Here is a 25,524-nt window from a genome sequence, read left to right as displayed (position 1 = left end):
CAATTTGTTGCAGTAATAAAAATGTGTATTGTGATTGCAAAAATGTTTGTTATTTAAACGTTTTTCATTGCCAATAGCCCCTCCAAGACCAAGACACAAACGTTTTTTCATCAAGCTTTAGCGCCTCCAAACCAGTCACTGGTTGATGAAAAATACACTGCTGGAATCTTGAGTCATTCTCCCACCTATCGGTCAAACAGGGAAGTAGGCTACATTTTAGGTGTGTTGGACGGCCTAAATGTCCTCGTCTTGGCTACATTTTGGAAATTATATTAGTTTTTCTTTGACAATAATTTCAGCAACTTTGATTGAATTTTGATTACAGACAACCTGGAATATAAGATTATTGTTATTGTACCTGATTTCCCAATTATTATTTTAGAACACCTTTAATCATCTCTTACAAAACTACAATTCCCACAAGTCATTGCTTATTTTGAGCTGGCAGCGTTCCCGTTGCTCTGTGTTGGAGTCAGCAGCGTTGCCAAGGAGAGGGATGTACACACCTTGTCGGAACAGAAACAACATAACACCAACATCTTGGGAGGCTGAATGTATATATGCTCACTTCACACGATTCTTTGTTATGTTTATATAAATCCAGACCGCAATCATAAAAGGAGGCACGATATATCATGGTAAGTTGAAAATTAAGCACGAGCTGCTGTTGAACAGGCTTAAAATGTGTGGGACGCTTGTTTGCTAACGTTATCAAGATAGGAAGGAAGGAAGGAAGAAAGGAAGCTAGCTAATGTTAGCTTTCTACTACTACTCGACCAACATTAAAGTTGGGTAGCTTTTCAGCTCCAGATTGAATCTAGATCAATGTATTTAAAAGGATGCATTCAATTTCATGTCAGAAAAGGCATGTTATGTCTGAGTTGAATGCAGCTAATTGGTAAGATATGTTAGCCGACTTAATGTTTAATGTAATGCTTGTAAGTTAATGCTTGATGTTGGAGAGATGGCTATTTCACTTGCTCTGAAAAGGGCAAAGTTAACTCTGTTTTCCAGACTAGGTACATCTTTATTAGAGATAAATGGTTACTTGACAGATATTCATCTGGTAAAATAATTATTGCCTGATGGCCAAGTTTAAGCTGTTCGAGCCTAATGTGAAGTGAGAACTTTCATTGTAACGTTAACTTTTCAGACTGCAGTCATTTGTAATGTGTTACAGCACGATGAATGCAGTGTTGAGCTCTAGATATGCTATGCTATGCTAGCTAGACAGGTCAATAGTATTTTGACGATGGTCAAAATAGCTTGTGACGTCTGATTACTGCAAAGCCAGACGATATGTATCTCAAGCCATGTGAGGGTTTTCAGCTTATTCAGCGACCTTGGGGAGCTTGCAAATGCTGTTAAGTCTTCTTAACACCCTCTCCAAGAGATTACAGGGTATTCAAGCTTAAGGTTTGTGGACACAAACAAGGTGGAAAAAAATGGTTCCAGTGATGTTGGCCTATTTGAAAATGCCATGTTGGACAATTCAAAAACCTTTGCCTGTTATCTAGAAAGACTTCTCTTCGCATCATTGAAGTGATATTTGATCATTCATTTTGTCCAGTGTGTACTTGTCACCTATGCCCTGCATGTAAACGTTTCTAAGGAGCATTTTTTCCCTGTAAGATCAGGTGTGTGTTCAGGTAAATAGTTCTGAACTATATTTCTGTTGGTGTCTTTGTGTCCCCTGTCAGGCTGCAACTAAAATTAGTTTAGAAATGAATAATGATTAAGAGGACCTTTATGGTGCCAGGGAGGCTGTGAATGATGCATAACAAGCCATTCCTCGTTACCATCACCTACATAAGACCAAGCCAACACTTTCTTAAGATACAAATTGGCAGTCATTCTAATTAGCTATCAAAGAGATTGAGAGCAGCTTGTAGTTCAGCCTGCCCGCGTTGTACGTCTTGGCGGTGATGTAAGACCTTAAGCTCCTATTCCCATCTACTTCCATCATCCCTGTCCTGTGCGTCGGGCTGGTCGCCCTGAGGCTGACTCATTTCCCCTGAGCTGTGGCTCTCCTGGGCCGGCCTGCCTGTACACATGGCCTGCTAATCCATCCCCGCTGAGGCAGGCAGGCAAGTCGCACAAGATGGCCTCCCTCCTTTACCCACGCTGACGTAGTATTCCTAAACAACTCCCACTGGGATAGAGTCTGCAGTGGTGTGGAGGAGTCTGCCGTGTTGTTGTTTTCACACACAGATTATGTAATAACTTGTGCTGTGCATCCACAGGTACAAAGTTGGCACCCGCAGACATAATTGACTTGTGAAGAAAAGAAATGAGCTGGACATCGAGTGGATTCAAGTGACCCCACACAGCCGTGACCTACGGATCACCTGAGACCCAGACAACGTTGGAGGAGAGGGGGCTGCTCGTCCTTTCGTATGACGCCTGAAGGATGAATCGGTACACCACGCTGAAGCAACTGGGAGATGGCACATACGGCAGTGTGCTCATGGGGAAAAGCAATGAGTCAGGAGAGCTGGTGGCCATTAAGAGGTATGACTTCATCTGTATGAAATATATGTATGTCTGTATGCATATGTATGAGCTGGAAATACATACCTATATATGCAGCAATGTGAAGATGGCATAACAGGTGCATTATAATAGTATGTGACAGCTATCTCAGTGCTTGTCATTGTGGTTAATTAATTTGAATGCTGTATAGGCTATATCCTGGACTGAAACAGCTGATCAGGCAGTGTGATCAGTCATTGACCCATTTTGCCATATTCTGGCTCAAGGTTCATGAGTAAAGCCTAACGTGGACTTAGAGACCCATGGGACAGTCTGGCTCAGTAAAGAGTATTAGAGCAAATTAGCTCAGTCCGAGGACTTCCGTCCTTTTTTCCCTCGTCTCGTCTGAGCCCCTCTGGCAAGCCAGCTCACGCGCCCTGTTCTTCAGCGGAGCTGCGTGTCTGAATAATGGATGCCCCAGCGGAGGCAGCAGTGGAGTGTGTACAAGCGGCCGTTACCATGCGGCCCGTTACCAAGCGCCCGTTACCATGCAAAGCGATAGCCCCGGTGACAGTGAAAGGAGTGAAAGTGCACCGTGTTGAGTTGCCACCATGCCACATCAACTGATGTGCAATATAGCCACGTGTGTGTGTGTGTGTGTGTGTGCGCCACTATCCATTACATAATTCCACACACAGAAGCAGTGTCAGGTGTATGACTAGATTGGGTTGCACCAGAACGGCAGTTTACCAGATAGCGTTATACTGTACACAGTGTTACAGGAGTGCTATAATCTATTAATGTGGTAATGAGCACAGTACTAGATATAAATGGGAGTGTGGTTCACCTCAAAGCTGTCGGGTGTCAAATGTTTTTAATGCTATTTACTATTTCTGTGTATTTCTAATACATATAGTACATGTACTGATGATTAGCGGTCAAGGAAGAAAAGAGAGATTGCAATTATTTGGTAGTAGTAAATTCAAGATGGATGGACAGTTTTATGTGTCAAGATAACTCCCGCACCTGACAAGAATTGGCTGTTGTGGTGCTGGAACCATGGAGACATGGCTCACTCATTGTTTGGCCACCTACATTGTGTCACAGGATGAAGAGGAAGTTCTATTCCTGGGAGGAATGCATGAATCTGAGAGAAGTCAAGGTACCAGCATATATTAATATTATTACTAATATTAGTGTTCCTAGTGGGTAAACATTTCCCCCAAAGCTTTTGTTTTAAACTAACTTACATGCTCATGGCTGATTGTATTCATCTGATGTTTTGTATGTTCTTGCAGTCACTAAAGAAACTAAATCATGCCAATGTTGTGAAACTGAAGGAGGTCATCCGTGAGAATGACCACTTGTACTTTGTCTTTGAGTACATGAAGGAGAATCTCTATCAGCTAATGAAGGACAGGTATGAAAAGTACCTTAGCACTTATACCAATCTTTATAGTACCCTTAGGCTAGTAAAGACCTGTTCTGGGTAGTGTATATTTGTATTCTGTGTAGTTCTACCAGATCTAGAATGCAATCACTCCCTGTAATATCAGTATGAAAATGGTCATGTATGTATTTGTACAGAAGTAATGTGCACATTGTTATTCAAATACCTTATATTTATAGAAATGTATGCATTGTATTGTATTAAGCTTGTAGAAAATGGGGGTGTACCACATGCAGTTTGATGGTTATGGTTTTAATAACCAATGTCTTGTTTGCTGACACCTACAGTACTAGTGCTGAAGATAGTCTATGTTTAGGGCTAGAGAGGTAGCCTTTGTTACATTATCTAAGTTGTGCTGATTCTCCATTTGCAGAAACAAGTTGTTTCCAGAGTCTGCCATCAGAAATATAAGCTTTCAGATATTGCAAGGGTTATCATTTATCCATAAGCATGGTAGGTTCACCTCCGAGGGCTGTGAAATGCACTTCTGATAAACCAAAACAATTGAGCATGGAATTGTATGTACTGACAAATTCAAAAGCACAAACAGTGCAATATACTTTTAATAAACATACAATGAATACTTTTTAGGCCTTGTTGTATTCAACTTAATCTTACACTTGCCTCTCCTCTCCATGCTCAGCTGTTGGGTTTGTACTTGAAGGACTTGTGAAAAGTCAAGTGTGCCCCAGATATGGAATACAGCATAACTTCAAACTCACTCTGTTTAGATAAGGAGGGTCTCCATAGAATACGAGGGATTGAATCACCCTGAAAGGCTTGTTCAGATATGGCTGGCTGTATAATCTGAGACCCCGTTTACATTTGTTTTTAAAATGTGTCTTGGGTGATCTGATCACAAGTGGTCAGTTCTAAATACAAGTGTAAACAATCACCAGATCATCGTGATCTGATCGCTCAAACCCCTTGCTGTGGATGGACACATTTGACCACATGTCTTTTGTAGTGTAAACACTGCATTCTGATGCGCCCCGGACAATGGGAGTCATAATGGATGTGACGTTAGCAATAGCGGAATCTAAACACAAGTGGTCAGCAATGTCTCTGGCTGTACACTGTGAATTCATGTGTAAACAGTGATGTGTCTCGGCTGACCACTTGTGATCGGATCACCCAAGACGCATTCTAAAAAGAGATGTAAACAGGGTCTGAGTGTGGCTCACTTGATCATAACGTCACATGTCCTGTGGGTTGTATTTGTTTCGGGTCTTGTCCTTCCTCACTTTCTTTTTCTTTTCTATTTTCTCTCTCTCTTTCTCTTTTTCTTCACTTGGGTGATCTGTCTATCGCCATCTCAGAGAAAATAAGATGTTCACTGAAAATGAAATCAGAAACATCATGTTTCAGGTGATCTCTGGCTTAGCCTTTGTGCACAAACATGGTAAGCCTCTTGCTGTCCTCTGTCCTGTTATTCTTTTATCCCAATCATTTGTGATTTGCGATATTTTTATACTCTCACTTAATGCCATGAAATAAATGCTGTAAATAAATACAGTATGTCACAACATCAGCACTCTGACTATTAGAGTGGTCAGCTCTCTGACTCCCTGACTATTACAGTGGTCAGACTTGTATGTGTTGCATTTCCAGTTCTCACAGTGTGTTTATGATGGCACATGTAGGGTTTTTCCATCGAGATATGAAGCCTGAAAACCTGCTCTGCATGGGTCCAGAGCTGGTGAAAATAGCAGACTTCGGACTGGCCAGGGAGATCAGATCCCGCCCCCCATACACAGACTATGTCTCCACACGATGGTAATAGAACTTTAAAATGCCTTTTCTTGTGATATTCCTTAAAAACAGGTCTGCCAACAAACAACACATTTGAAGTGAGGATCTATAAGCTAGATCTTTTTGCTTAGATAGGCCTAGATTTTTTTAAGCATGTGTAGTAGAATCAGTACTGTATTAGATTTTTAGTCAGAATGAAAATGTATTCTGTAGTATGCTAAAAACAACCATAATTATGCCCTACACAATTACTGTTTTGCATTTAATGAATTCACGAGTCTGCGATATGAATAAAGGTTTGATGGGGTACACGGTTTGCAGTACCACTGCTTTATATTTAATTTGCTGTTAGATTGCCCATTCCTAATTTAATGTGTAGGGTAATGACTTACACTCAGTAAGATCCAATGGACCTTACACAATGATCTGGCCCGCTGCCAATCAAGCATTGAACTTCATTCCCCTACAGCGGCATTCCCTGTCCTCAGAATGTACTGTGCAACTTAATAATGGCTGAAACACAGACACTTTATTGAGTCTGAATTTGGAATAATTTCTGTTTGTAAACACAATATGACAATACATTGATAATAAGGCACTTTTGGATGGGGACACAATTTTGGTACTAGTGTATTTAGACTCCTGATTGCACAAATATGGCCTGGTCTCATGGTGAAACAGAGAAATGACAGGGTGAAAAATAGGTTGTTGATGTGGTAGGCTGCCTTTGGCAGGTACCAATTCCCAGTGCGATTAGAATGTTGCAGAATAAATGTTTTCAAGAATGTTTTGGTCCATTAAATGTAACACGGAATTTTAGAATCTTATCGTAAATGTGCTAATTACCAACCATTTCGTTCGGAAAAAAAAACAATGTTTTTTAATACTTCAAAATAACATTTGATAAATGAACGAACCTTACATTTTTCAGTAGCCATAGGTGTGTAGATTTGAACAAAATCTAATTTGGTTCTTACCGGGGCTTTCACTGCCTGAAATATTCGATTTAGTTTACCACCTCGGAGTTTAGTGCTGGGCTGGTGGGTGCCTATTCCCAACCTTTCTCACGGCACATCAACGGTTAGCCCGAGAATTCTTGTCGAGTTGTCGCAAATCAAAATTCCACTGGAGCTCCAAGCGGATTTGTACACGCAGCCTTACAACACTGTTTACAGCTCTTCGAGTCACGGTAAAATTTAATTTTTGGTACATAGCTAATTTAAATACACTTATGGTATGGGTGCTCGCGTTTCTTTAGGAATCCGCCGTCTTGGTTTGTATAGAAATTAATATTAAGTGACACATATACCTAAAAAGTTAGAAATACGGGACGGTTGGTAATAGCTGACGTTCCTATACATTGTTGATGAATACATTCTTCCTTTAAAATTCCATTCTTCCCCAGGTATCGCGCTCCAGAGGTTCTCCTCCGGTCATCTGTGTACAGCTCCCCCATAGACATCTGGGCCGTAGGCTGCATTATGGCCGAGCTCTACACCCTCAGGCCACTGTTCCCTGGCAACAGCGAGGTGGACGAGATCTTCAAGATCTGCCAGGTCCTTGGCACGGTGAAGAAGGTAAGATAAGCTTTATCTGGGCCACATCAGTACCTGCCCAAGTTGCGCCCAACAATCCATGGAGGTGTGACCGCACTCAAGTTGCTGGAAATTTCCCAAGGTCACCTGTGTTCCCTTTAGAAATAGGACACAGACGTTACCTGACCACCATCTCCCATGAAGGAAGAGTGCTATTTCAAGCTTTTCCTTCTCAGAAATGTATATTACGGCAAAATAATTAACACATATTTTACAAATCATGCATTTTAGCACATTTGACATAAATTCCATTAATAATGTGAAATTGGCTGCTGCTTTGTTCCTTTACATTAGTGTCTCTCAAACATTTTCAGACCAAGGACCACCTTGCTTATTGTCTTTGCACCTTGCTTATTGTGATTTAAACTGGTGTAGCTTACATAGGCAGTTTTGCCGAACTGTTTGGATTTACATACAAGTTGGTTCAATATTTTGCAAACAACTCATCTATATTATATTTTACCACGTCTGCCCACGGACCACTTCAGGATAGCTTGCGGACCACCAGTGGTCCCTGGACCACACTTTGAGAAACACTGCTTTACAGTATACCTCCTACATATTAATGAGTTCATATGGAACTCCAAGATACTTTCTTTCAATCGTTTGAATGTCCATCTGCCAGACCTATCCAGCATACCATACCGTAATACTACATGACCGAAACACATCTTTTCTGTGTCCTGCAGTCTGATTGGCCTGAGGGATACCAGCTTGCGTCAGCAATGAACTTCCGCTTCCCACAGTGTGTCCCCACCCCTCTGAAGACCCTAATCCCCAACGCAAGTCATGAGGCCATCTCCCTGATGAGGGACATGCTCCAGTGGGACCCCAAGAAGAGACCCACGGCTGCACAGGTACAATGACCAGCGTGGTCAATGATGCCCCTTCTCGACTGGGACTAGACTAAAGGGCCACTCACACCAAGAACGATAACAACAAAAAAGTATCTTTCTAGCTAATATTAACTCATTGAGTGCCATGCGTTGAGTGCCAAAAACGTAATATTACGTTTTTAGCTTTTTTTTTAAATTACGACACTAGACACTCTAACACACCTTATATGTGATTTTGGGAACTCTGTGATGAATGGAAATGAAATATATGACGATCAAAAACTCATAAAAACGCACAATCTGGACATTTTATCTGGACATTTTATCATAACTCGGTTGCCGCTTTGGGTCGAATCAGTGACGCATGCACGTCAGGTCAAAAACAGGCCATTTTCGTGGGTCTATCACTAGGTGGCAGTCTCGCCAGGTCTCGCTGATCACTTCACGGAAAGTTTACACAAGTAAGTAACAGCAGAGCCCGTTTACGGAGAGCCGGATCACTCCCTATTAACTCCATTGTACCTGCAATCTGTTGTAGTTCCGCTAGGGGCGATCACGAATAAGTGCAAAAACAATGGGGGTCTATGGAGCTAGACGGCTAAATGTGTCTCTTTCAACTGGTTGTCATTGAAAAATCGAAGATTTGATTGTGGTTTCTGCAAGCTCAATATGGATTATAGGTCAAAAGTTGAATGAACGAGTACTTACGTCCTTTCGATTTCTTACAGGTTAGGTCGTTGTTGCCCACAACACACTAGCTTTCTGCTAATGAATGACGTCATTGACACTTTTGAAAGGCTTTTTAGAGCAAATAAGTGACTCGAAAAATATAATACTCAGTGGTCTATATTTTCTCTGCACCCTCTTTCGCATGCAACATTCAAATTTCTGGGCAAAAAATTATATCCAGAGAAAAGTGGATTTGAGGGGTACAGCTCCATAGACCTCCATTCATTCTGCACTTATTCGTGAGCGCCCTCATGTGGAACCAGAAGAGGAACTGCAACTAGTTCAGAAACCGGAAGTTTCCCGAGAGTGGAGGTTCTCCCCTTATTAGACATTCTCTGGTAACTGGCAACACTTTCATGAAAGACGTTATATCTCCATTTCTAGAAAAAAACAGCGATTTTGATGAAAACTAGCCACTGTTTAGCTTGAGATTTCTCAGGAACAGAGGCGTGTAGAAATACACGGTTTGCACCCACCGAGAGCTTAAAGTCTCACCTTTTAATCGAGCTACTGTATGTGTTCTTAGCTATAACACAGAATATGCTGTGGCTGTACAAAAATCATCAACAATGGTCTAGATTGCTGGCACTCTAGGACAAAGCTCCCGAAAACAGCTTGGCATTCAATGAGTTAATAACATGGAGTCATGGAGAACGATATCGTAAAGTTTTAGCCATTCATCAACACAAGGAGAGACTTTCCTTCTCGTTAGTTCAGTGTGGACGTTTTTACCGCTAAGTTATAGTTATCTTTAAAGTGATCATTCCTGGTGTGGCTATTTTTCTATCAGAATATTGCACGTATCTGATAATTGAGGGTTATAAGATCAGGCTAATGTCAGGGGACTGGAGTTAAAAGATCTGTGATCATGTAGTTGACATTATAGATTGATGATATGGATTTGAACAGTTAGCTTTTTTATTTTCAACCAAACCTTTGCATAGGTCTTACAGTTATTTTGCGACTGAAAGTTAAGGAGAGATTTTTAAATAAACTTGGCTGACATTGCATTTCATATTGATGTCATATTTTAGGCTCTACGATATCCGTACTTTCAAGTGGGGCAATTGCTGGGTCCCCGACCACAGAGTTCAGATCTCCGAAAGTCCCAAGCAAAGTCGTCCCAGGCTACAGATCCTAAACTAGAGATCCAGTCGGCCTCGGAACCGGTGCTAAAGTCCTCGACGAAGCTGTCTGGCAGGAGTTCCCAGCAGCCCCTTCAGCCTCTACCTCAGAACGTCCCTCAGACAGAGCACCACAGCGACCCGCTCAAACAGGAGCGACCACACGGACTCCCAAAGGTGACCTCAGAGCAGCTCCTAGAGTCGCTCATATTCATTCATTTCATTCATATTCATTTCAATTTGCATTCTGTTGAAAACATATCATGACAGACGCACCCCATGTACCCTTTCACTTACCCTTTCGCTATAGCAATACATGTTAGTTTTAAAGAAGCCCTATGCAGGTCTGGTTTTGCTTCGCTGTTTCTGGGTTTTCGCCGGATTTGGGCTCGCATTTTTCACGACATAGCTCCTCCTGCAGCTTCGGTAGCAAGTGACTGCTACGGTAAACCCCCACTAGCTAGCAAGCTAGCCATCAAGAAACGCTAAACACATAGGCTACAGGGCTCACAATAAAACGGTCGAGCAAACACATTGTTCAAGAGACTATCAAACCACATTACAAAAACGAAGTTCACCCAAGGGTAGGCTACTTAATTTCAACAGCAACAAAGCCAAGTCGGCGTCCGTTTTGCAGTCTTAGAAACTACAAGGCGCAATTGGATACTTCCGTTGAGTTACATCCGGATTTACCCGGTCCTGGTTCAGAAAGTTGCATATTCGTTTTTTCCGCGGAGAAGCGATAGAGCAGTGATCCTCACTATTTTTTACACAAGAGCCACATTGGCAGTGCAAAATCAAAAAGAGAGCCACTTTTACGACAACATACTAATATAAATAAATATCCCACAAAAAAAGAAATAACACAGCCAATATAGGCTAGCTAATTACAGTATAGCCAAGGCTTAATAACTTCCTTTCACCTATTCACCATTATTTGGGTGAAGGGAGAAGTATAATTCAGATGTTTGCGTTTTTGTAGTGCAGTATTGTATGTTTATGAAGCACATTTGAAAAAATATATTGGCTGTGTTACCACATAGCCTTCAGTGGGTCCCATTTAGAAACGGCCACATAGCACATTCGCGCTTTCCGTGATAAACGCAGATGCATGAAATGCATTACAACTTATCGCCACAAGGTGGCAGTTTAAGTCCGCTATAGCAGCGTTTCTCAAACTATGGGCCGCGGACCGGCACCGGTCCGCAACGTGGAGACTGCTGGTCCGCGGAGCCGTGGAGTGAAATTAGACCAGGTGCTTCGTGTGATAATTTGCTGCGCAATTGATCAAGGAACCGCGGACTGACAGAAAAAGAAAACACGTTTCAGGAGGAAATGCTATTTCGATGTCATTAAACATAGAGCCGTACAATTAAGTGTATGAGCGTTCATTCAATGCATGCGTGTGCCCGTGTGCGCGACAGAAACTGAAACTACCCGATAACGTTGGTAGCAAAGCTCCGCTTCAACCTGTCGGAAGGCTATTTAATTATTTAATGGCATTTAATAGAACTACGTGGATTCTTGCAACTTCCATAGAAACAGAGCAGAGACTGTATAACACTGCCTAGCATTGATTAGGCCTCAGTCTGAGTAGTCAAATTTGAATATAGCGTGGCCAAAAGCTATTGTAGCCAGTCTTCCTATTAAAGATCTCCAGACCAAAGATTTACGCTTATCTCCTCCGCCGTTTACCATACATGAAAGCTGGTATTATGTTTCCTGAATCCTTACATTCAGGCATTCAAATAAAATGTCTTTAAAAAGCATGTACATTTTTTCTCCATTTGCCTACCAGTGTATGATGCATTGCTTACATGAGGGAAACATTCTAAAACAATAGCACCCATATAGTTGCTATTGTTTTGAGAAGTATTTCTCATGCAAGCATCATGCAACCATGCAAAAGCAATTAACTATTGTAATTATTATATCTTAAGCAGAGACTATCAGAAAATAAGTCCCTTCAGGTCGAAGCAAAACCCCTCCGCTGCGCGTCGGGGTTCTGTTCTCCCTATCGGGACTTATTTTCTGATAATTACCGGTGGACAATACATTATCCCTTACGTATCGTTTTGACAAACAGATCTGTGTGTTGGCAGTCCTGACCCCCTTATCCTCTGGTCTTTGTTTTTCTGGACAGAAGTCTTCTCTGCCAGGTAGCGAGAACACTGTGGTGGGTGTGAAGGGTGGACGTAGGCGGTGGGGTCAGACCATGTCCAAACCGTCGGACAGCTGGGATGACTCAGATCGCTCGGACACTGCCGTGTCCAGCTCCAAGAAGCCCAGCATAGGCCCTGAGGAGGAGAAGGCCAACAAGGACTCCAACGCTCAGTAGGTTTTGTTCAAGTTGTCGTTTTTGAAACTTTAGCTTAGTCATTTTACTTGTTTGTTAGTCAAACTAGTTCGCAGCATGCTTTTGCTTATGGTGGTATTTTAAGTCACACAAAAATAAGTCTTTACTGTAAACGTGAACTTTTGCTGTCTCACATATTTAATTGTCCCTTGTTTCTCCTTAAAACATCCAGGTCCAAGGAACAAAAAGCCCTGTATACCTTCAGCACTGTGACAAAGCTGCCAAGCAACATTAAAGTCAACCAGACAGATTTGGGTATCCAGAATTCAACCTCAGCCAGACAGCATTACCTGCGCCAGTCACGCTATCTTCCAGGTAATGTGGAATTAACTGCACATAGTCATTACGGTGCAGTTTTCAGACATTTTTCTTGACAGATCCAGCCTGCTGCATTTTGTGGCTGTCTTGAGCCAGTTGCACATTGCTGTTGTATCTTGTCTCATGTTGTACTGTATTCATTCGGTGTGCTTGTTGATTAGCTACCTTTTGGAGGTCCACAACTAATAGCACAAGGAATTGAACATCTTTTCCTGTGTTTCACTCAAGTCATGACATTAGCTTTGCCTTGACAATGGATGGCTGTTTTTGTGTACTCTTACAGGCTTGATTAGCAAGAACACATCATCATCGGGTGACAAGGGCACAAGCAAGGACCCGCTGGACGGCACCACGAATCCCATGAACAAGCCACTTGCTCCCATTGGTGGTGGATCATCCATCACCCGGGTCAACGCAGGTCAGTGACTGTTACTTTTCCATGGTGCATTTGTAAAGGTCTGGCATGGTCTGCGCTGCCCAGGTACTAAATACGATCCGTTCGGCTTGGCTAACCTGCTAATTTCCTAATTCACGGCTAATCTGACATGCCAGTCTAGCACAAAGCAGTGGTTTGAATGAGCTTAAGTGGCACGGCCAGGCGGGTGACCGGCGTCTCTATTATTCATTTGCCCCACATGACTGACACCAGATATTAACCCTTGCTCTGCCCTTTACTTAATTCATTAGACAAGCAGAGTATTGTCACTTGTAGCTTAACTTGGCTTTGTTGCTGTTGAAATTGTAAGTAGCCTACCCTTGGGTGAACTTCGTCTTTGTAATGTGGTTTGATAGTCTCTTGAACAATGTGTTTGCTGGACCGTTTTATTGTGAGCCCTGTATTTGTTTAGCTTGGTTTCTTGATGGCTAGCTTGCTAGCTAGTGGGGGTTTAGCGTAGCAGTGACTTGCTACCGAAGCTGCAGGGGGAGCTATGTCGTGAGAAATGCGAGACCAAATCCGGCAAAACCCAGAAACAGCGAAGGAATAACCAGACCTGCATAGTGCTTCTTTAATTGGTTCAGTACAGGAGCGCTTGTCCTTTCCTGTTGCCTCTTTCACCTGTTTTATGTTGTATGTTATTCTATGTTCATACATTTCCTTTTCTACTCTGTGTCTTGGTGCTGCGGCCCGTAAGCAGAAGAGGGCACTTCTAAATCATCTGATAAACCAAAAGAAAAAACACTTGACAGAATTGAGCAGCCGAAAGGTACCTATTGGGCAGCATTATTAGGATGAATGGCTCCTAACTGGAGTCTTCTCCATATCATTTCTCCAGTTATGCTTAAGCTTTTATGCAAAGTATTAATGCATTTGATACTAACATGATACCCCTAGTGGTGCTGAAGCTACCGGTACATGGATCTTGATTGCCCCCTGTAGGTTGGTTAGCAAACTACAGCTCTCTTGTTCGCTAAAAATGAGATCAAATGGGTGACATGCTGTTTAAAGCATACATTAGAGGGTATCATTCTGAATATTGGACTGGCAGGATGCAGAACTGGTGTGTTAGACTGTATTAATTTGATTTGAAAACACATGGAACATGAATCCAGTTTAACTTTAGTTTAACCTCAGATAAACAATTAAGAGACATTAGAGAGATATATATTATAAGAGATATTGTGCTGAAACCAATGATTCAGCGTGCACACATACTGAGAATGCTCAGTAAATGACATTATGGTATTTGAGCCTTCTGAAATGTGTCATTTATCACTTGCAGGTAACTTCATTAGCACAACGTACAACCTCTCCGGAGGTTACATCCCGTCCTTCCAAAAAAGGGAAGTCGGCTCTGTGGGTCAGAGGATCCAGCTCGCTCCCATAGGAGGTCAGCACGCACGTGAGTGTCCATACTACTCCTGCATAAGAGACCAAGCTCCTCTGTGGCATCTCAGACACCTCTTGGTCCACTCTCCTTACTCCTGTCTTTACATCCAGAGTCTTGTAGACATCATTCTCTCTCTTTAGTCACTGTTAGCTCATCTCGTCATCACCCCTCTCATTCATGCTTCTGTTCTTGCATGTTGTCTTTCTTCTCTTCCTCTTCTTAGTTGATCTTTCCACTGTTCCGGATAGTAAAACTGGCAAAACTAAATCTTCCAAGCCAAAGCCAATTTCCAGCGCTTCTCTTACTGAGAGCAATGAAGGTAATGCCTCTGATGCTGACTAGAAAAGGGCTATTGTGACCTTGTTCTAAATTACAAAAATCTTACCACTGCCTCATAGAGTAATATTCTATCATATGGGCTTATACAACTGCTCTAGCATGGTTATGGAATTTAGCAGACTCTTTTTTCCCAGGATAAAAATAAAAAAACTCTTGTAGTTAAGTACAGTGTGATTAGTGGTTGTTATACCCTACATGAGCAGCAGCCAAAATGTTTAACATTGTATGGGAATTTTTAAAATGAGGTATTTTAAAGCAACACCAAAGAACTTTCCCTCTGTCGCACGCACGCTATTTGTTTATCCAGCACCGCCTTTGCAAATAACAATGTCCACAGACAAGGTAGAATATGTTGCACGATTTATGAAAGTACGATGTATTGCGACATCAGATGCAAGTCACATTTGTAGCTTCTTATGTCTCATTCCATCAAACTACAGACCCGCTACACGATCTGGCAAACTTACATAGTGCGGTTATAGCCGATAGAGGGCTGCGAAGCAAATGCAGAAGTGCCGTTCACCCTGTTACAAGTTGATGAACCACTGAAACGATTTTGGAAACATTATCTTATGGTATAAAAAACTCTTTGGTGTTGCTTTAATGAGCATCTTATTTAAACAGTCTATGATTAGCACCCCATCACACAGCAACAGTTGTTGCACCCATGTCTAAATGAATGTGCACATCCTAAAGACGTGCGAGTGGTAAATTCCCCCCCCCCTTGCGATCCCAGATTATGAAGGGTGGAAAAAGAGAATGGAGAGATCACAGCTGAAGGGCAGCAGCTACTCGGCCCTGGGGAAGAACTCTGGGAACCTGCTGACGCGCGCACAGCCCGTCCACGGCAGAGTCGACTGGGCAGCCAAGTACGGAACCCACCGGTAGCGCGTCTCAGAGAGAAAACAGATCTTCACCTTTCCTTCCCCAGCATTTGTACATTCTTGTAATGCAGGCCTTAGTGGAGCTTGAGCAGCCTGCACCAAGAGCCTCCAAAGACCTCTGTTGTGGCAAAGTGCTCCAAACAGCAGTGTGATCACTGCATCCATATGAAGGTAACAAAGGGAATCCGGCTCTGCTTTCACTGCGTGATGGCAGAGTCTTGTGTAACATCATAGACACATATTACAGATTATAGTGACTGTATTAAAAGATCATCGGATTTTGGTTATTGATACAATCAAATACTGAACGATTTTTTTTTACCTAGTTTGAAATTTATTTTCATTTATTTTATCTATCAGCAGACTTTGTGTTGTTAAGTCAGTCTTTTAAAATGAATGTCTGAAGATGGGGTTATTTTGTATGTTTGACCCACCACATTGAGTCCATTAGATTATGCTGTTTGGTAGCGGTCTAATATTTTGCAAGACACATCTTGAAGTATTTTCTATTTGGTATTTTATTTGTCCTAACCACCTTAAACAATAGGGTATGTGACTTTTGATAGCTTTTAAGGTCTTTCTGAAATTTTTTGTACTACCATTAGTTAGAAATGAGACTGTAAAATGGGCCTTAGTCTCACAAAACTTTACAGGATGCATGTAATAAAGACTGTTTTGTAAGTATTTTATACTACAAAAAGTAATGTTTCTTTCAATTGGTCCAACACTATTCAGGGTACACAGAAATTCACAACAAATTTTATTTTACAAATTTTGACTATAATTTTATTTATACTTTTATACAAAAAGATCTGTAGGAATACATCAGAATATGTGTATTGTTATTACATACAAAAAAGCCATGAATCATGCTTGGGTTGGGGGTGAAACAATGGCTTTTAGTGCATCATGACTGCTGGGGCTTCTCCAGCATCCCATAACCGATCTTGGCAACCATCAGGACACTGCATAGATACAGAGTGATAGGGTAGTTAATATAAAGACAAGACCAAAGCTTTGCTTGTTGATCCAGTGATGCTTCATGTCAGATAGTTTAATGTTTGTAAAAACAAGAATACAGAATGTTTACTGATCTTTCATGAATTAAGGAGCATGTTTTAGAAACTCAAGTCAGTACATGTAATGATAGATACTCTGATTAAATGACTGAGTTATTAGGCTCATCTTAGATCTCTGACTGTCCTATGACAGATAGGCCTACTGTACAGCAACATACCTCGCAATACACACCAGACCGGGGGGCATGAACTTTCTGGAGCTGTAAAACCTCTTCCCCATTACGGCAGCCAAGGTCCCAGAGGTGGCTGTGGAGAGCACAGAAAAATACATTTCACAGACATCAGATAAATGCACATACTATCAGTTTGTATGAGGTACTGTAATACGCTTGGACCAAGGCTTGAGCAGAAACAAGTCGGTCTCACATCGACCTAAGAATTAAGCCTACCTAAAGAAACCCAAACGTTCTTTGGATCTTCGGATATCTGATAAGCCCCAACGCCTGCTAGCCCTCCAAACAAGAGGCCGGCTGCCAGGGAGGGGACACTGCCTGGAGAATTAGATAAGGAGATACGCGTTAGCATGACTAACTCCTAACAACACACTGCCAAATTAAACTACTTACTCTTTCACAAAGGAAATGTTTGATCACCTGCTTTAACATATCCGAGTACTCCTCCGGATGCAACTAGGGCTGCATATCCGTATCCAGCCCAATCAACCTCCGGCATGTTCAACACTTGGACAGGTTCACGTAGCCTGCCAAGCCAATGAATGAATAGGTAAATATGTTTTAGGTTTAAACTTGCCTTACATTACATCCATGTGTAGTGAGCCAAAGTGACCAGAGATTTTACAGTAGGCTGCCCGTGTAGCGTTGACATTAGCTTAGAGCAGAGGGGTTTTACAACCGGTTACGGTTAGGCAATGTGTGCGAGTAGCGCGCTGTCATTTGCGTTCCAAAATGCAACATCCCGGATAAGCAATAAACTGACACAAAATAGCGTTTCAAATTACTTTCTTGACGATGTCATCACGGTTGGGAATTGTATTTAAATGTTGCACACTGTAGGTTAGGCTACATAAAGGAAATCAAAGTAGAAGTGCCAAAATGCTTGGAAGTTGAGGTACTGTCCGTCCTGTCCTACATTATCTTACCCTACACGGATTAAACGCTGCTTGTTTCACTCTACGCCCAAACAAGTGCAACCACAGTAACCACGATGAATAGTTAAATAGGCTTCTGATCATGTAACAGTGTATACTCACAAGACTTTCAATCGTTCACGATCAAATGGGCTACCTTTATCCCACTAAACGTCCTTTAACTAGCGCCTTGCTTGCACACCAATGCAATGGGCTTTTTGACGCCGTAACAACACACCCGAGGGCTGCTGGGAAATTGAGTCACTTCTGCGATCGTCTAAATGCTAGTTGGTATTTTTGGAACTATACTTCCCAATAACATTGTCCAAAGGTGGCCGAACAAGTACCCAAGCGGCGTTCGAGCGTTCTTGAGAACATAACTCCGTTTTCAATCTGATCACTGACTGATTGAAGAATATTGTAAGTGGTGGTGTTAAATAAATAACCTGTTGTGACATGTTATACGAAGCTGTAGTGGGCCAAGGCAGGGTTACATAAAACATAGATTTAGCCAATAAGCAAACAAACGTATATTTAAAAAGACAAAACTAGTTTACAAGTAGCCTAATGATGCGCTCTTCACCATATGGGAAATAATGCTCATTCTGCTGCCGCACTGTGGAAAATATGGGTAGCAGGCCTACATCAACAAACTAGGCTAGGCTACTGTATGCGTCTCTGTTTCAGGATTAATATAATCATCTAATGTGATTGCAAATATAAGGAGTGTAAAAGGTCTAAATACAGTCAGTGTAAGTTCATTCTATTATTTGGCCTATTTTTATCTTAGGATGAGGCAGCGCACATGCAGAATGTGATGTGAGTCTGTTCATAAAGCCTTGACAGCCAATAACTAAAACTGTTGGTCTTAAGCGGCCAAGGATGTCTTAATCTGCATACCAAAACATAGCCTAAATTACATCTAGCCATAAAGTTTATGTCTGTTGGCTCAGAGTTGCTTTCATTTTCTGCAAAAAAGAAGAGATAGTTGCCTGTTAGCCTATAGAGTAAGATCATGTTTATCCAGAATTGCTATCCCTGATTGCTGTATTGGCAAGTTGTGGATGATTTCGTGTGTGTGTGTGTGGATTGACCACCAGTGAAAAGGAGGACAAAGGTGTAAAAAAGAGGAAACCCCCACATTTTCTTTATTGGCTCCAAGAAAGGTGTTGAGGAGACCGAGGGTTGTCTGGGTTGCTGTGTAGCGTACGCCAAGCTAAAGCTCAGTGAAAAATGCATTGCATTTGTCCACTGTTGTGTGTGGACCATGTTAAATTTACAAAAACCTTGGCAGTGTTAATAGTAGACCTAAACCTTTACAGCCTGTGCCCAAGGTTTTCAGAGGTGAACGCACAGAGGTGGTCTGGAGTCCATCTTCTCATTTTGACTACCGATATGAAGCCCATTTGACAAAGTGAAAAGAATACAGGCCATAGTCACACTAAAATTATTTCACCTACGCTATCCTACGCATGTGCAGAGCAGCAACACGAATCTACACCGACTGGTTAACTTTTATCTCTAAATGTGCGCCACATACGGGCCATTCATTCATTATTCCATTGTCTACCCAGATCTAAATGCTGCTGAGGGCCTGCTACACCTGTGCCGGTCACACCGTCACTGCCCACATACAAGTCATTGCAGTTTCTCTGAAACAACAACAGTTTCACACAGCAATCGAATTTGTTGGTGAGTAATAGGCCTAATTTTGAGTTTGGTTAAGGAACATCATCAAACTGTGAAGGCCTGTGTTGGCTGGTCATGCAATTGGCAACTAGTAACGTAGGCTACAACTTCAGGTTAATCCAAAGCTAAAAGCAACTTCCCGTTTGGCATGAATTGTTGCGCAAAAACCCACGCGTAAACCTTTACATTTTGTAATTCAAAATGAACTGGCAACGTTCCATAAACATCACATTTCATTGGTTTACCGTGTTTTGTTTGGCTCTCCGTCTCCCCGCTCAGTTTTCGCTTCAGGTGGTGAATTTGGGCCTGGTTTGGCTGTAGGGTACCTTTCTTCCAGTACTGTACAGTTTTCAAAATAATCACTTGTTACAAACTGTAAAATGGTAGCCTATACTAAATAGTTAAATAACGGATGGAGAAAGAGAGTGCAGTGGTGAGATGATAAAGTGAAAAACCTGATTACAGGGAATTAGGCTACCGTTAAAACACTGACTTCGGAATGGCACCCAGGCTAACACTGACCAGCCTTGCACAGTAATGCTCTCTTGAGCCATCACTTAAGTGAAGTAAAGTATACTTTATTGTCCCCAAGAGAAAATTTGTCTTGGGCTTCAACACTAACAACTAAAGTTGTTGAATACCATGGAAATTATGAAATACCAATTGTTAAAAAGATTGATACTTTGGCCACAATTAGCTGGACTTATTTTCTATACCAATGCACAGATTTATGTTCATACGATTATAGTTATGATAATTTGTTCAACCCTCAATGACATAAGATAGAATGGCTCACAGAAATGAGAAAAACAGAGAACATGCATATATCACTCCATGTGTTCATGAATTTGAACATAATACAAGAACTGATTTCACCCACCATGCACATTTGGTTCCCCCTCAAAATGTATTTTAAAATAAAATATCAAATACCCTAATTTTAAGTGTAACAGAAACAACTAAAAAATACAGTAGCCACACCATTTATCTAAATAAAATACTGTATTTTTTGTATTTTCAAAATCCCTTTGCAAACCTTATATCAGTTTATTTAATCTATTATTATATCAGTGCACTGACTGTTGATTAAGTGGACAGTGTTTGAGAGCAACTGCTTTTCTCTGTCTATGAGACATGCTAACATCTGCAAACAGTCAACAGATCAAACAGTCAACAGATCAACTATTCTGACCTGCCTGTTACATAGAGATGTAGTCAAAAAGTCACAACTAACCACCGAACCTATTGAGAGCCACAGATGTGGACTTCAAGCAACCCAATGCAGTTCTAATTCTGTTGCCTTAAAAAAACGACTTCAAACTCATGGCACACTGACATATATGGAGAATGAAGTCTCTGACATTTTTAATACATGCCCAGAATGCTTGATTTTGTTTTGGATACATGGGGCACCTTTTTCAGTAGGGCAACCACTTAACCTGTTCCATATGTTTCGATTGGATGATCTGGTTAATTCTGGATTTTGGATTCTGGATTTTGAAAATACAAAAAATACAGTATTTTATTTAGATAAAACTGATGATTAAAGTCCTCAAAAATTGTCCCAAACAATATTTTAGCAAACTCATTTGTATTGCCTGCATTTGCCTATAGCAAACTGCATTTGTATTATTTCTGTTGTGAAGTCGTATTCATTCGACCGTTTCCTCATAAAATGGACAGCTCCAGGAGAAGTTGATTTCCCTACCAAGCTAAGACCAATCCTAGGTCATTGGTGCGTGTGTGTGAGCACAAACCACATCATCTTGCACTAGATCATCTTCATGAATCTCAATATTCTGAGTCTGGGCAAATGACCAAGTCAGCACCAGTCAGAGGCTACATTCATTGTTTTGCACTTTTGTGATGTCATCTCCAAAAGCACTGATGTTAACATAAATATTTGGCAGTATTTTTCAACTACAAAAATATATATTTAAAAAACTATATTATTACCTAACCTATAAGTATGTTGGTCCAAAATATGCAGCAATTTTCTTCAACCCAATAAAATACAAATTGCAAAATACTATTTTGTATTTGAAATAGGTATTTTAATTACAAGTATCATGAATACTGCCCATCCCTGGATGTATTCGAGAAAGCAGACTGAAACAGGTTATTAAACTGACATCACTGTCTGTCATTAAAGTTGTTGATGAAGCACTCTTGTAATCTGCAAACTATAGCCTATTCTTCTTTATTTTTTAGCACGTGCAACGGCCAAAAAGCCAGACATAATTGCACAAACCGACATGAGTTACACGTAGGTTAGTTGCAGTAACTTGTCACCACCTTGACGAAGTTAACTTGCAGGTTACGCCAAAGCACCTCTAGATGGTGCCCGTGGATCATAGATAAATGGCCAAACTGCCCTGAAAACAGTAGGCCTACTAAGCATCATGCGACAGCTGTCCAATTTCGAAAGCAATTTGTTCATGATGAACAATGATTATGATGGCAATAATTCAACAACTGTCATGCAGAACCTAGCCAACTGCAGGGAAAACGCGGGGGTTCAACAATTTTTTTTGGCGGCCTATTTGATAGCCCATAGAATATGTAGGCCTACGGTGTTTTTAAGAATCCCACATAAAGAAACACTTTGAGAAAATTAAATGTACTATTTCTTGTAGTTGTTCAGTTAGTAGCATACAGTTAGCCTTCTATGATGGAGACCGTTTTCCCACACATTTTATGTGGCCTACTAAGCTACCTGTGATGGAAGCTATGTTGAACCTTTGCGTGTAGTCTGCAGCTCAGCTTGAATGACCACGTAGCTATAACTAAAGTGGGCATTTTATAAGGCCTATATAAAACGGTCACGGGCTACCCAATTTTACCATAGCTTGTCATCATATTTTTTTTTATTATAAAAGATTAACATTTAGACTTATCCTCGATATAAGGGAGTTCAAGTAATGCTCTGCATTTAGTCATGGTTCTTTTTTATACAGAAACTCTTGAAGTCAGCAGAAGAGCCCAAGACGGTTGGGCAATGCTTTTATGCAGTGGCGTCATGCCCATTGAAATTAAGGGGGCACGTGCCCCCTCGGATTTTTCCTCCCTGATAATTTTTTTGATCCTAACTTTGTTCCTATTATGCTCCATAATAAGCCAGAGCCTATAACAACTCAAATGTATTCTTCTGGATGTGTAATAAACCGTAGCAAAATAGCTGAAGACCCGTCAACATCAGCCCTTTCCCTAAAATTGGTGTCTGTGTATGTTCCCGTAACAACTCACACGCGCATTGAGCTCGCAATGTTTTGCTTGTGTTGAACTGTTACAGTTAACGTTTAAACATATACCGTTAATGGTGTTGAAGTGGTAAGTAGTCTAGCTAAGCAATAAAAAGTAGTGGAATTATTTGTGGTTAACCAGAAAATGTTGACTTGGTGATGAAAAACTATGGATTTGATGTTGGCCCCGAATTCAGAGCATTACGTTAACGTTAGCCTACTGTACATGGTGTCAGTGTAACGTAGCCTAGGCTACTCTTACAAATACCGATTACAAATATTTGGCAAGTCTCCTGGTTCAATTGTTTCCAGTTTCATAGAAACAAGGGTGTTCAAATTGCAGTGACTAGGCTACAAAATCCAACCTAATAACATTAGGTTGGATTTTGCGTTGGATGTTTCTCCACTTGTTCTCTTCACGTATCTCGCAGCTAATGTAGTGAAAAGGGATAGGCTACCGGTTCAAAAGGAGACCTAAAGTTGTTTTATATAAATAGGATCGCTATATGACCGTGATGTAGAGGGCAAGAAAGTATAATAGACTCTCTCATGTGCTCATAACTTAGGTTATCAGGTCACTTACTCATGATTTGCAGGTAACTTACAAATGAGGTAGCCTATTGCTTGCCATAATGGTAATGAAAATCTCCGGCCCCCCTCTAACATGACCCCCCCCCCCCCCCCCCGGAAAAAAAATGGTTGATTGTGCCCCCCCTGAATTTTGGCTTGCATGACGCCCCTGCTTTTATGTGTGAAACTGACCCACATTAAATGTCTGTTACAAGACTACTTGCCTTACACTTTATCATTAGTGGCAGCTTGGGCCCATCACACATTTCTACAGGTGTTAGGACTATTAAGAAATGTATAAATACATTCATGATGCACAAAAGTCAATGCCTTACCATAGTATCTGCGCTCTTCTCTCGCAGTCAGTAGGCCGTATGAGTTCAGAAACGAAAGATGGCGCCAGAGAACCAATGATCGTGGATTGTGCATTGTGCCAAATTCTATTAATTTAAATACAGTAGTAGACGCCTTACCTTGTACAGGCTGTTGACTGAGCTAGATCGTACCACACTTTTGACAAACCATCTTCGGTTCCTCCAGAAACAGTTTGGATAACTTATTGTGGAAAGTCCAATGATGTATATTCAAAATTAATATTTCAACTAAATTAGATATTGATTTGCACCGTTGGTCTAGTGTAAGGATTTCTTTTTTAAAAAACCGAGAGAAGGTCGAGATAACCTTCCTGTGATTGCATTAATACCATGGTAGGGCTGTTTAGATTGTCGTTGGCAAAAGTCAAATAACTGTTGACATTAGTTACAACAGTGAACATTATTTCTTAGTGTTATACAAGAACAGAAAACTGAACATATTGTTCGACCATTTTATAACATAATATGCAGCTCAGTTAGGCTCCAAGTGTGAGGTCACATTTGAGTTGTAGGTGTCTTTGGAGCACGTTCTAGAAGTATTTCAGTACAAGGCAAATATTTTCTATAGACTGTTAGGAAAGGAAAACAAGGGGTCTTGTTCAGTTAAATGCGCGTTTGAGATATTCAAATCCAAAATTGGACGACTTGTTATAACTTGGATGCACTCCACTGGGTAATTGCAAAATATTTCATGTTTGAATTGGCTGAAGCCTGCCAATAGTGACTTTCACTGTTCATTAAGCGAATAGAGAGTTGTGTTTGATGCAACAGGAACAATTCCATAAGCGCATGCATCTGTCATCACACCGCTTCAGAGCAAACAAACAGCCTTAACGGTGCACATGTAGATGAAAAATATTCATCTTCATTTGAAAAATCTTTAACGTCTTTGACATATATACATTAAATTCCTTTTGTGTTTTGTTTTGTTTTACCATTAAAATGATGTTACGAAAAATGTTAAACAACTTTGAGCGCAGTGTAGGTGATGCATGGTCATTTAAAACAAAAGACCTCTGAACTTATTCTCACCTCCATGTGTGCACGTGTTGCTCTTCTAAACAGTCATGTCCTTAGGATCTGGGCTCATTCAAATTTGTCTCGGGGGGGTCGCATAGGCCTACTTTTGTTAAAAATAAACCGATTAGAAATTATTGATCGCCCTATACACTATACAACTGGCGCGTGATGCAAAAGCCTTTCTCGTGTACTCGTGCGTCTGTGTGGGAGAAAGACAGAAGGGAATCAAGATATGTAGATTTGTACAGACATTATTCAAATTTTATATATTTTCGAAAAAAAAAACAACCAAGCCCAAAATATACAAACCTGCGCAGAGAAGTATTGAACTGTTTCTTCTTATCCATATTTTTTTTAGCATGATTTTCTAAAATCTTGCAGTCAAAATGTAAACATATATAGACCACGGATTTTGGTCGGTTTTCTAGATCTTACAAATCTAACGTACAGACATTTCTTTCACCGTTAACCACAAAGCAAACTTTTGGCAAACCAATTTTCTCTGCATTTTTGAGAGGTGCCAGGTGCTTATGGGAAGGATAAGGTAGTATGATGCAGCAGATTAACATCTGGAGATGTCCACAGGGGGGTAATATATGAAAGACGTTCTTGGCAATACCTCCTCAGGTAGTCTCTGAACTCAGGTAAATTAGTATAGCCTACACACTAAGCGCAATGCAATGCGCATGCGTACCAGAGTGGCGTTTTTTTTTTTACGGCCAGGTGAGCTCATCTAGTCCAGGTAAAAACATATTTGGCGTAAGGACCGAAGGCTCAAT

The 25,524-nt window shown here is 41.0% G+C and overlaps 2 protein-coding genes across 9 annotated transcripts; one reads left to right on the top strand and one right to left on the bottom strand.

Annotated features, from left to right (window-relative positions):
- Nucleotides 1–479: 479 nt before the first annotated feature.
- mak (male germ cell-associated kinase) lies at nt 480–16,368 on the top strand. Of its 8 annotated transcripts, none has more exons than XM_042068033.1 (16): nt 480–638; nt 2,244–2,511; nt 3,580–3,634; nt 3,771–3,892; nt 5,242–5,324; nt 5,566–5,698; nt 7,080–7,251; nt 7,959–8,126; nt 9,869–10,135; nt 12,105–12,292; nt 12,487–12,629; nt 12,916–13,050; nt 13,769–13,837; nt 14,354–14,473; nt 14,685–14,780; nt 15,537–16,368. In XM_042068033.1, exons 2-16 carry the CDS (start codon nt 2,411–2,413, stop codon nt 15,686–15,688), a joined length of 2,004 nt encoding a protein of 667 aa, XP_041923967.1. In that variant the 5' UTR covers nt 480–638; nt 2,244–2,410; the 3' UTR covers nt 15,689–16,368. The 8 variants fall into 8 exon arrangements, with proteins under 8 accessions (XP_041923967.1, XP_041923964.1, XP_041923966.1 ...); XM_042068030.1 differs by having other exon boundaries at nt 12,102–12,292; XM_042068032.1 differs by lacking the exon at nt 5,242–5,324 and adding an exon at nt 4,296–4,375 and having other exon boundaries at nt 12,102–12,292.
- Nucleotides 16,369–16,455: 87 nt separating this feature from the next.
- tmem14ca (transmembrane protein 14Ca) lies at nt 16,456–18,125 on the bottom strand. Its single transcript, XM_042068095.1, has 5 exons — nt 17,974–18,125; nt 17,357–17,463; nt 17,153–17,254; nt 16,922–17,009; nt 16,456–16,649 (listed from the first exon to the last, which is right to left on the bottom strand). Exons 2-5 carry the CDS (start codon nt 17,433–17,435, stop codon nt 16,592–16,594), a joined length of 327 nt encoding a protein of 108 aa, XP_041924029.1. The 5' UTR covers nt 17,436–17,463; nt 17,974–18,125; the 3' UTR covers nt 16,456–16,591.
- Between the last annotated feature and the right edge of the window lie 7,399 nt (nt 18,126–25,524).

Source organism: Alosa sapidissima, chromosome 17 (assembly GCF_018492685.1).
Source record: "Alosa sapidissima isolate fAloSap1 chromosome 17, fAloSap1.pri, whole genome shotgun sequence".
Lineage (NCBI taxonomy): Eukaryota > Metazoa > Chordata > Actinopteri > Clupeiformes > Clupeidae > Alosa > Alosa sapidissima.
This window is presented reverse-complemented; position numbering and strand designations above follow the sequence as displayed.

Coding starts and splice junctions, on each gene's coding strand:
- tmem14ca (XM_042068095.1), bottom strand. CDS start 17,435: ATGCCGGAGGTTGATTGGGCTGGATACGGATATGCAGCCCTAGTTGCA. Junction 17,255..17,356: donor ACTCGGATATGTTAAAGCAG/GTGATCAAACAT, acceptor CTAATTCTCCAG/GCAGTGTCCCCTCCCTGGCA. Junction 16,650..16,921: donor GGTCTGGTGTGTATTGCGAG/GTATGTTGCTGT, acceptor GTATCTATGCAG/TGTCCTGATGGTTGCCAAGA.
- mak (XM_042068030.1), top strand. CDS start 2,411: ATGAATCGGTACACCACGCTGAAGCAACTGGGAGATGGCACATACGGC. Junction 2,512..3,579: donor GAGCTGGTGGCCATTAAGAG/GTATGACTTCAT, acceptor ATTGTGTCACAG/GATGAAGAGGAAGTTCTATT. Junction 5,325..5,565: donor AGCCTTTGTGCACAAACATG/GTAAGCCTCTTG, acceptor TGGCACATGTAG/GGTTTTTCCATCGAGATATG.